We start from the raw sequence: 12226 nt of genomic DNA on the forward strand, positions 1-12226 counted from the left end.
AGCACTAGATAGGTTTGTGACCTCAGCAATGTGTAATATAAAAATGTATACTTCAACTTACAGTAGTCCTTTCTTGATAGGAGTCTTTTGTTTGTAGTATACCTAACAAATAAGCTTTAGTTTCAGCTTGTAAAAATTGTACAAGCTACCTTGAAGTAGAATGTGTCGACAAAGTACAAGTTATGGAACTACTGTGGTGCAGGATATTTTCAAAAGTGGAAATCGTTACTAGATTAAACTAACAAGTTTTCAGTAATGCAAGTTTTATAAATCCATAGGATGCACACCAAACTCACTAAAAAGTGAAGTTATACGATAATGTCTTAATGTGTGGGATTAGATTTAAACTTAAATCAACCAAAATTTTTTAAACTATTGGATGATTTCTTGAAATTCATTTACGTTCAGCGAGTACCCCAATATCTGACCATACCAGGAATTGCTTCCTCTCTGCTGCAAGACCAGACTGGGAAGGGGGGTGATGGTGATAGCAGTGGGGGAAGGATGTGTAGAAGAATGGGTGCTTTGCGAAAAATGGGTAGCAAGAAATGGGGGGGTGAGAACACAAAGTGACTGCAAAGTCAGGGTGGTGGAGAGAGACCAGTGGCGGGGAGGGGGCAGTGTAGTGTTAAGAGGTGACAAAGTGGAGAGAGCACGAGGCTGCCAAGCTGACTGTAGGACAGGACAGATGATTCTCAAAGGCTGCTAAATCTTGAAATAAGCCTGATTCAATTCAAATGCGTGAGAATATGAAAACAACACATTTTCTGTCTCAAGCCTCTAAAGATGAATTTCAGAATTGTAATAAAGCAAATTTATTTAATTTCAAATACAGGACTCAATATTTCATAACCTTTATTTATTCCAATCTGCAATTTTATTTCGAGACTTGAGACAGAAAAATATGTTATTTTCAAATTCACAAACAAATATATGAATTGAACTAGGCTTCTTTCAAGTTTCAGTAACCTTTCAGCATGGACTATGGAGCAAGTTATTTTCTCAATAATCTTCCTTCTCTTAATCAGAGTGAGTCACAATACAATAAAGAGTATTACGATTCATATCTACACATACTTACAATCATCAGGCAAAACCTCCTTAAACTGCTCATAGTAGGAGTTCAGACGGCCCAAACTCTCGGCATTAATTACTTCTTGTAAAGATGTGTCTCCAAACCTAACCCAGATAAAAGTACAGTGTCAATATCAAAAAAATGTGAAAAAAATGGGATTTTAAGAAAACTCATTTCAGTGCAACAATTTCATTGTTTTGCACTACCCAATCCATCTTACAAACAAAAATTATCGGGCAGATTCATTTTAAAGCAAATCTCTAACAACTCTCCGCTAGTACTTGCAAAATACATGTTGCTCAGGAAAAGATCTTAATCAGGTTCTCTCCTTTCCGCTTAGTGTATTGCTACTTCAGTACAAAGCTGGAATTGAGAACTCGGGAGCAAACGTTGGATTGCCAACTCCCACCAAAGTGTCTTTCAGAGTTTTCATTAAAATTATGCTTGGAGCTACAGCTTTTTCTTTAGCTTAAGAACATAATTGACGGAATAATGAAAAAAATGAGACCAAGGTGAGAAGCAGGCCATTCAGCCTATCAAGTCTGCTCCTCTAATTGATGAGATCATGGCTGATCGGACAATCCTCCACTCCAGCTTCCTGCCTTTGCTCCCATGGATAAAAAAATCTGTCTCTCTCAGCCTTCACAGCTCTCTGTGGTCAAGAATTCCACAAATTCACTACACTAAAAGAAGAAATTTTTCCTTATCTATCTTATAGTTTTAACATTACTTTACCAAATCTGATTATTGTAGCTCTCAGCAATCTTTCTCCATTTAAATACTATTCAGCTCTTCTTTCTTTCAGCTAAAGTGTATAACCTCATCTTCCCACACTACATTCCATCTGCTAAGTTTTCACCTAATTGCTTAAACTACCTACAGCCTTCTATAGTCTACCATCTTCATCACTTACCTTCCCACCAACCTTTTGTCTACAAACTTGGCTAAAGTATATCCATGGGATTTGATTTATTGTTGCCACAGGTACAAAGATATAGTGAAGTGTTATTTTGCAACCTTCAAGCAAATTGTATCTTACAAAATGCATCAGGTTGCAGAATAGAGTGCAGAATACAGTGTTACAGAGCAGAGAAGGTACAGAGATCAGACAAGAGTGATTTTCACCATTCAAGTCATTAAAATATACTGTAAATATTTATGGATTCATTGATCCCAACAAGAATCATTAGTCGCAATAGTTTTGCAGTCCAATTGCAGCAACTTAGACACAAAATAACAAACAGCAGCATTTTGCAAGCAGCCTTCATGCATAAATCCTAAAAGCAAGCATACAGATTCAGCAGGTAATGAGGAAGGCAAATGGAATAATTGGCCTTTATTTCAAAGAAAATGGAGTATAAAATTAAGGTAGTCATGCCAAATCTATACAAGTCACTGGTCAGACCAGTGAACCTTAGGATATTGAGAGTATTCCTGTGCACCCAAAATCCATGTGGTTGACTCTGCCTTTACCCTTTACAGATTAAGTCTGTAACGATTTGTGCAATGGGAATTACTAATACAGCATCTAAGCAACTATGCTACACAGAGGTGATTCACCATCCCATAAGGTTTAAAAATGAAAGAAAATATTAGAAATGTTCAGGAGATCTATCAACATCTGAAAATCCTATTGCGGACTAATGCTTTTACCCTTCATTAGAACCCAGTGATTAAACATGTGAAGTACGGAGAGCATTGGGTGTCGCAAACATATTCAACATTTTCTGCTTTTAAATTTCCAGCACTCAAGTAGTCTTTTTCCCCCCCGTTATCGCTAATCTTAAAAGCTGATGACTGCTTTGTAAAGTGGTTTAGCTTGTTTGATAGCAATACTTACTTTTCTGCGAGTGTTTGCTGCTCATTGATACCCACATTAAATAGCACTGGCTGCACTCGAAGTAACATTCCACTCTGTATTTCCCGAGGTAAGGCATCAAACATAGCACCTGGTAGTGGTATTCGCACATTAAATCCATCTCTGTAAAGAGGAATATAGCTTAGGGATTTTACATGCAAAGTAAATGTTTCAAAACTAAAAACCTTTGACATTCTTTCAGCCCACAAACAGTACTGTATAAAAAAAAATAACTGCACACAATAGATAAATGCTTAAATAAAGTACAAAATGTCAGTGCTAAAACAGTCAATAGAGGAATATGATATGAGCATTAAAACTGATCAATAACAACAGATGCGCACATTTTTAGTCAACCATAGATCAGCAAATATTAGAGTTGGAAACAGCGCCTTTTCAAATTCTTTTTTGGAATGTGGGGATTGCTGACTGTGTCAGCATTTATTATCCATCTCCCATTGCTCAGCGAGCAATTAAAAGTCAATCACGTTGCCTTGGATCTGGAGTAACATGTAGGCCAGGCAAAGGTGGCAGATTACTTTGTCAAAAGGACATTAATGGATGGATTTTTATGACAAACTTGACAACAATGTAACCATCAGGCTAGCTTTTTATTTCAGATTTTTAATTGATACATATTTCACAATCTGGGCATCAAAGCCACATTCCCGGAATATTAAACTGGGGCTCTAGATTAATAGTCCACTGATATTACTACAAGTGGCACCACTTCCTCCTAAATGTGCAGAAGCACATTGGGAGTAGTGACGATCATATTTTAAGCTTTAACGGCAAGGACATCAAATGCAGAAATTTCCGCTTCCTCCATGAAGTTTATTTCCTAGTCAACAAATTTGTCATTCCTTCCTTGGCCACTGTCTCAACACCCCTGAACATTCAATGGTGTTACCATCACTGACACCTAACAACATCCTGGGGGTGTTACCATTGACCAGAAATTCAACTGAATTTGCCAGATAAACACATTGGCTACAAGAGCAGGTCAGAGGTTAGTTATACTGCACTGAATAACTTACAGAATCAGATAGTAATAGAGATGTACAGCACGGAAATAGACCCTTCAGTCCAACCCATCCATGCCGACCAGATATCCCAACCAATCTAGTCCCACCTGCCAGCACCCGACCCATAACCTTCTAAACCCCTCCTATTCATATACCCATCCAGATGTCTTTTAAAATGTTGCAATTATACCAGCATCCACCACTTCCTCTGGCAACTCATTCCACACACACATCACCCTCTTCAGAAAATGTTGTCCCTTAGGTTTCTTTTATATCTTTCCCCTCTCACCCTAAACCTATGCCCGCTAGTTCTGGACTCCCCCACCCCAGGGAAACGACTTTGTCAATTTATCCTATCCATGCCACTCATGATTTTATCAACCTCTAGAAGGTAACCCCTCAGCTTCCAACACTCCAGCGAAAACAGCCACAGCCTATTCAACTTCTCCCGATAACTCAAATTCTCCAACCCTGGCAACATCCTTGTCAAGATGTTCTGAGCCCTTTCAAATTTCACAATGTCCTTCTGATAAGAAGGAGATCAGACTTGCATGCAATATTCCAACAGTGGCCTAACCAATGTCCTGTACTGTCGCAACTTGACCTCCCAACTCCTGTACTCAATATTCTGATCAATAAACGAAAGCATACTAAACGCCTTCTTTACTCTATCTACCTGCGACTCCACTTTCAAGGAGCTATGAACCTGCACTCCGAGGTCTCTTTATTCAGCAACTATCTCTAGGACCTTACCATTAAGTCCTAAGAATTGCTTTCCCAAAATGCAGCACCTCACATTTATCTGAATTAAACTCCATCTGCCACTTCTCAGCACATCCGTTCAAGATCCCATTGTAATCAGAGGTAACCTTCTTCGCTGTCCATTACATCTCTGATTTTGGTGTCATCTGCAAACTTACTAACCATACCCTTTATGCTCACATCCAAATCATTTATATGAAAAGAAAAGTAGTGGACCCTGCACCGATCTTTGTGGCACTCCACTGGTCACAGGCCTCTAGTCTGAGAAACAACCCTCCACCACCATCCTCTGTCTTCTACCTTTGAGCCAGTTCTGTATCCAAATGGCTAGTTCTCCCTGTATTCCATGAGATCTAACCTTGCTAATCAGTCTCCCATGGGGAACCTTGTCAAATGCCTTACTGAAGTCCATATAGATCACATCCACTGCTCTGCCCTCATTACTCCTCTTTGTTACTTTTCAAAAAACTCAATCAAGTTTGTGACACACGATTTCCCATGCAGAAAGACATGTTGGTTATCCCTAATCAGTCCTTGCCTTTCCAAATACATGTAACATCCTGTCCCTCAGGATTCCCTCCAACAACTTGCCCACGACCGACCTCAGGCTCACTGGTCGATAGCTCCTGGCTTGTCCTCACCAGCCTTCTTAAACCACGTTAGCCAACCTCCAGTCTTCCGGCACCTCACCTGTGACTATTGATGATACAAATATCTCAGTAAGAGACCCAGCAATCACTTCCCTAGCTTCTCAGTTCTAGGGTACACCTGATCAGGTCCTGGGGATATATCCACTTGTACACATTTCAAGACATCCAAGACATCTAGCACTTCCTCCTCTGTGACATGGACATTTTTCAAGATGTCACCATCTATCTCCCCCACATTCTACATCCTCGATGTCCTTTTCGATAGTAAATACTGATGCAAAATACTTGTTTAGTATCTCCCCCATCTCCTGCGGCTGCACACAAAGGCTACCTTGGTGATCTTTCAGGGGCCCTATTCTCTCCCTAGTTACCCTTTTGTCTTTAATGTATTTGTGAAAACCCTTTGGATTCTCCTTAACTCTATTTGGCAAAGTTATCTCATGTGCCCTTTTTGCTCTCCTGATTTCTCTCATAAGTATGCTCCTACTGCCTTTATAGTCTAAGGATTCACTCGATCTATCTTGTCTATCTGACATATGCTTCCTCCTTTTTCTTAACCAAACCCCAAATTCTTTAATCATGCAGCATCCCCTATACCTACCAGCCTTCCCTTTCACCCTAACAGGAGTATACTTTCTCTGGACACTCATTATTTCTGACGGCTTCCCATTTTCCAGCAAACATGTGCCTCCAATCAGCTTTTGAAAGTTCTTGCCTAATACTGTTAAAATTGGCCTTTCTCCAATTTAGAACTTCAACTTTTAAATCTGATCTATCCTTTCCATCACTATTTTAAAACAAATAGAATTTTGGTAGCTGACCCCAAAGTGCTCCCCCACTGATACCTCAGTCACCTGCCCTGCCTCATTTCCCAAAAGTAGGTCAAGTTTTGCACCTTCTCTAGTAGGTATATACACATACTGAATCAGAAAACTTTCTTGTACACGCTTAAATTCCTCTCCATCTAAACTCTTAACACTATGGCAGTTCCAGTCTGTTTGGAAAGTTAAAATCCCCTGCCATAACCACCCAATTATTCTTACTGATAATGGAGATCTCCTTGCAAATTTGCTTCTCAATTTCATTCTGACTATTAGGTGATCTATAATACAATCTCAGTAAGGTGACCACCCCTTTCCTTATTTCTCAGTTCTACCCAAATAACTTCCCTCGATGTATTTCCAGGAATATTCTCCCTCAGTACAGCTGTAATGCTATCCATTATCAAAAACACCACTCCCCTTCCTCTCATGCCTCCCTTTCTGTCCTTCCTGTAGTATTCGTATCCTGGAACATTAAGCTGCCAGTTCTGTCCATCCCTGAGCCATGTTTCTGTAATTGCTATGATATCCCAGTCCCATGTTCCTAATCATGCCCTGAGTTCATCTGCCTTCCCTGTTAGGTCTCTTGCATTGAAATAATAGCAGTTTAATTTATCAGTTCTATCTTGTTCTCTGCTTTGTCCCTGCCTACCCTGACTATTTGACTCACCTTTGTTCTCAGATGGATTTCTTTCCTCACTATCTCCTTGCGTCCCGCATCCTGCATTGGTTGCAATGTGTACAATGACTTCTTGCTGGCCTCTCTCCCCCTGAGAACATTCTGCATCCTCTGAGACATCTTGATTCTGGCACCAGGGAAGCAACAACCATTCTGATTTCTTGCTGCTGGCCACCAGATATGTCTGTCTGTACCTCAGACTACAGAATCCCCTAACACAATTGATCTCTTGGAACCCGATGTACCCCTCATTCCATTACAGCCAGTCTCAATACCAGAAACTTATCTGTTCGTGCTACGTTCCCCTACATCACCCCCTACACTTTCCAAAACAGCATACTTGTTTGAAATGGGGATAGCCCCAGAAGACTCCTGCACTAACTGCCTACCTCTAACAGTCACATAGATGGGTTAACTCCAGGAAAGGTATCGGTGACTTTTCCCCCTTCCTATAACTGTCATCCATCACATCCCCTTGCTCTTGTAAATTCCTCATTACCTCTGACTCTCCAACTGATCCATTTGATCTGATAGGATTCGCAACTGACGGTATTTATTGCAGATATAATCCTCAGTAATTTGTAAACTCTCCCGAAATTCCCACATCTGACAAGAGGAGCATATTACTCTACTAAAGGCCATTTTTGCTTCTTTCAATCTACAGACCCAGAAAATAGCTCATATTCTTCTACAAAACACTGCTCCAGGTTAAATTAATACTTATGGCTTATGTTTTAAGTTTAATCAAGAGACATATCTCAATAATACATATAATCAAGAAAGAACCCACTCTACTCACCACTGCACACACTGAGTAAAATATCCACTCGTCTGTTTCCGTGCTGTGACCTCAACTTGACTCCTCTCAACTCCCCAAACCCTGTCCACCATCTACAAGGTACAAGTCAGGTGTGATGGAATACTCCCCACTTGCTTGAACAGATGCAGCTCCAACGCCACTCAAAAAGCATGACACCACCCAGAACAAAACAGCCCACTTGATTGGCACCACATCCACAAGCACACAGTTCCTCCACCACTGATGCTGAATAGCAACGGTATATACACTATCTACAAGATGAATTGCAGAAATTCACTAAAGATCCGAAGACAGTACCTTTCCAAACCTATGACCACTTCCCTCTGAGAAGCCAAGGGCAGCAAATACTTAGAAATACACCACCACTTGCAACTGCACCTCCAAGCTACCCAACATCCTGACTTGGAAATATATCACCGTGTCTTCACTGTCACTGGGTCAAAAATCCTTGAATTGTGGGTCAACCTATAGCACATAGACTGCAGCGTTTCAAGAAGGCAGCTCACCATCACATTCTCAAGGGCAATTAGGGATGCCAATAAATGTTGGCCAGCCAACGATGCCCACATCCCATGAGTGAATAAAACAATATCAACAAGATTCACCACCACATACACTTCACTTATGATCCCCACTGGTCAATATAACTGCGAAGGCATCTCAATGTGGTGATTAGTTGACATATTGTTTTAAATTTTGTTTTTTCATTGGTTCTAGTCAGTTTAAGTTGCTGCACCTCACCATCATCATCTCATCATCTTTCACTGATGTCAGTGAGCAGTACTCGTAGCAGCAAGCAGCAACTCTGCACCAACTATACACCAACTTATACACCTGGACCATTCTGCTGAGAGAGCCTGCAAGTGACTGAATGAATGCAATAAAAAGTGCTGATCATTAAGATGGCCTTATAGCTGCTTAACAGTGAGCAGTTACAGTAAGTATTTGGGGAACCGATGAAATAATGTCATACTACTAAGAGAAAGTTCAATTTCCAATCATTCTAGAGCATAACATGATCTATTTACCAATACCACTGCACAATTTTCAAGGAAACATTAACTGTAAACACTAGCATGAATGTTACTTTTCTTGCAATGGTGGCATACAAGGACATACATAGGTTTTTTATTTTTCACTTACCATTGGAAAATACAACTATCACAAGATATTCCAGAAAGGAATCCCTCATTACTTACCGGTTTCCAGTAATGACAGGCAGCATATCAACTGACGAAGCAGACATAGCTTGGATTACTTTAAAAGTCACGTTTCGTAAATCCATAATTCCTGTGCTCATATCTTCGAGCATAGCAAGTTCCTCCCCTACATAAAGTACATTATTAATTTTGGGATGGGGAGTCACGATCACTTTGTTAATTCTTACCTACCATGGAAAGAATAATCAAGTGGCCAAAGAAACATTTTTACACAACACTATTTACTAAACACTTCTAGCGTTTTTAAAATATTAAAGCTTAATTTATTTGCTTATAATATGAATCTTGAGAGAACACCTTTTAATGCAAAGTTAGTTCTTAACTTGTTTCTAGAAAAAGATGTATTCCATGAACAAAGAACCAGTGCCCATTATTGGGAGTGCACACCAAGCTGTTTACAAGGTAGTACAGTATATAATGTGACAATACACTGAAGACACTAACAGTGCCAAGCAGCGAGAAAGTGATTACGTAATGTGAATACACATACTAAGTGATTACTGAGTATTTAGAGTAAAATTTTCTGAAATGGTTTCACAGATGTTTTACACTTGTTTTCACTTTTTTAAGTATCCACGTATTGAACAAAAGCTATCACAAGCACTAAAGCTCAGGGAAAAAAAAACTAAGGGTCACAATAAAGGTTGGATTATACACGATGTTGAAAGATGGTGGATCACTGATTTTATGCAATGATAAAATGCCTCATGGGACAAAGTTCTCATGATTAAAAAATGAGAGACAATTTTCAGCCAGTTATTGGATTCTGAGGCCTTATATTTACAGTAACAGAATGGAGGCAATACCACGATAGATTTTTCCACTTAAACTAAGTAATAAATACCTTAGGGTATTTAAAATTTTCAAAACTGGCAGATAGCAGTCTTACAACAAAAATCTAATAACACAAATAAGATTATGAATGTCCTACCATATGTACTTAAAAGACCTTCAAATTGTGCCAACAAGCCAATGGTGTAAAGCTGGCGCAAAAATCCGTCATCACGAAGGCAGTTTCTTAGTTTAATAATAAAACCACAGATCAGGGCTGTCAGCTATATTGAAGGTAAAAACAGAAATATAATGTTCAATTAAAAATATGACAGAATTATCAGGAAACATGCAGGATCGCATTTCTTTCCTATTTATGGCACAATTTATTTGAAATCCTCTTAAGCAGAATAGTCAGTACCACTGACCAAAATGTCCTGCAAGTAGTAGAAAGGTCTTTTCAGCAAAAAGACAATAACTTCCCACCTAAACTACATAAAGTAAACATGTTTTGCCTTCTAATGAATCCTAGAATGTCATTTATACACAAGTCTAACAATGAAAAATGTTACAGGATGTAAATTCTCTTTTCAGAATATATTTTTATGCATCAACACATGGAGATACCTTCTGTATTAGCAAAAATATCTTAGTATCAGAAACAGCAAATAAGTTGAAATTTTGCTCAAAAGGAGATTTTTTTTTATGACACCCAAGTCAAGCTTCTTTATACTTGGAGTACGAGATATTTCTGGGCGGCATGATAGCACAGTGGTCAGCACTGCTGCCTCAGGCAACTCTGTGCGAAGTTTGCACATTCTCCCAGTGTCTGCGTGGGTTTCCTCCCACAGTCCAAAAATGTGCAGGTTAGATGAATTGGCCATGCTGAATTGCCTGTAGTGTTAGGTGAAGGGGTAAATGTAGGGGAATGGGTCTGGCTTGGGTTGCTCTTTAGAGGATCAGTGTGGACTTGTTGAGTCAAAGGGCCTGTTTCCACACAAGTAATCTAATGTAAACAGTGTTTTTTAGGTCCATGTTGCAACAAGTTGGTGAGCTGGAAAGCTGAGACAATCACACTGAGTCAATTGTTGCAGCTTCTAGCATTATGGTTATACACAGCATTGCTAGAGGCCTGGTGGGTTTAATTAAACAATATTCGTGATAGGAGGAGGAGGAGACAGGCAAAGAAAAAAAAAGACACGGGCCACAAAAGAAAAAAAAAACTGCATCTGCATACAAACTTACAGTTTGGCAGAAGACCACGTCTCTGCGGTACTGGATAGTTAAGTCCATTGCTATAGTTGGAGCATTGTCCTGCATTAGTAGAAATACCATAGCTTTCTTTGCCTTGTCACTCATCATAGCTACGCAGTCAGTGAGTGTGGTCAACAGAGGATAAAGTGCTTCACTCCATTCACCTGTTAAACAGTAAAAGACCAATTAAATTCAATACCTGGGTTTGAGGAAACAATTATGACAGAAACTGAATTAGTGACCAACAATTTTGACTCCCTACTATTAGAATATGGAATTGTGCAAAATCTAGAGTAAGGAAGTAAGAAACACAAACATCTAAATGTTCTGCATCACTGACTGGTGATTTAACTTGTCTCATCTTCCAACCCATCACAGACATTCCCTTTGTTCTTTTACCACAACCCCTTCCTCAACAAAGAGCAGTGTAAACAAGTTAAGGGCAATTTTAAGTAACCGATAGATTCAAATTTAAGTTATCACTTAAAAAAAAAATCAAACTTGTTTTTAAAAGTTACAGTAGGCAATTTGCAGGCATGAGCTTTACATGTTGGATGAAATTGAGGACTGCAGATGCTGGAGATTAGAGTCGAGAGTGTGGTGCTAGAAAAGCACAGCAGGTCAGGCAGCATCTGAGGAGCAGGAGAATCGACGTTTCAGGCAAAGGCCCTTCATCAGGAAGTTAAGTGTTGGGGTCCACTTCAACCATTTTACACAGGATAAAACTGCTCAAACAATAACATTTCTAGATATCCTACAAATGCGTCCATATTTATTGTTATTTCTGTCATATCAGCACTATCATATTTTAATCAAATCTTTTCTTAAATTGATGGTGAAATAATTGTTAAAGGTTAGCTGCTATAATTCACTTTCAAACGAAAGTACCTACACATCACCGGTTTTATAATTTGGAGTAATTTGGAAAGACCTCATTCTTTGGCTGTTTCCAAAAAAAATTAAACATTGCCACTTAGATGTACTGCAGTCTGGATACAAAATGCAAAAAGTGAGAGTTTGGACTTTAGTTATAATTAATGCTCAACTGTAACATTCTAGCACCCATGTTTCAGCTACAATACTGGAGAAGAAATTAAATTAGTACAGAAGGGTTGAATTGCTTAATTGGGCCTGACTGATCCTGTTATTTTACTCAGTTTTAAAAAACCTGTTCTGCACTGAAATGCTTATGTAATCAAAATCCTGGAACAACTTCTTAACAGCACAATGTGGGCCCACACGAAACAGACTATATCAAGGTGACAGTTCATCACCATTTTCTCACTGGCAA

At 39.2% G+C, this 12226-nt stretch overlaps 1 protein-coding gene across 13 annotated transcripts in view; it reads right to left on the reverse strand.

Annotated features, from left to right (window-relative positions):
• Positions 1-12226, reverse strand: part of LOC140481199 (inositol polyphosphate-4-phosphatase type I A) — a 203901-nt gene that overhangs the window by 25612 nt on the left and 166063 nt on the right. For all 13 annotated transcript variants that reach the window (XM_072577026.1, XM_072577023.1, XM_072577022.1 and 10 more), the window contains 5 exons: positions 10927-11099; positions 9842-9965; positions 8890-9016; positions 2916-3056; positions 1082-1179 (listed from right to left, as the gene is read on the reverse strand). In XM_072577026.1, the coding sequence (XP_072433127.1) occupies positions 1082-1179; positions 2916-3056; positions 8890-9016; positions 9842-9965; positions 10927-11099 (663 nt within the window). The remainder of the gene's footprint in view (positions 1-1081; positions 1180-2915; positions 3057-8889; positions 9017-9841; positions 9966-10926; positions 11100-12226) is intronic.

The sequence above is a fragment of the Chiloscyllium punctatum genome, chromosome 9 (genome assembly GCF_047496795.1).
Source record: "Chiloscyllium punctatum isolate Juve2018m chromosome 9, sChiPun1.3, whole genome shotgun sequence".
Lineage (NCBI taxonomy): Eukaryota > Metazoa > Chordata > Chondrichthyes > Orectolobiformes > Hemiscylliidae > Chiloscyllium > Chiloscyllium punctatum.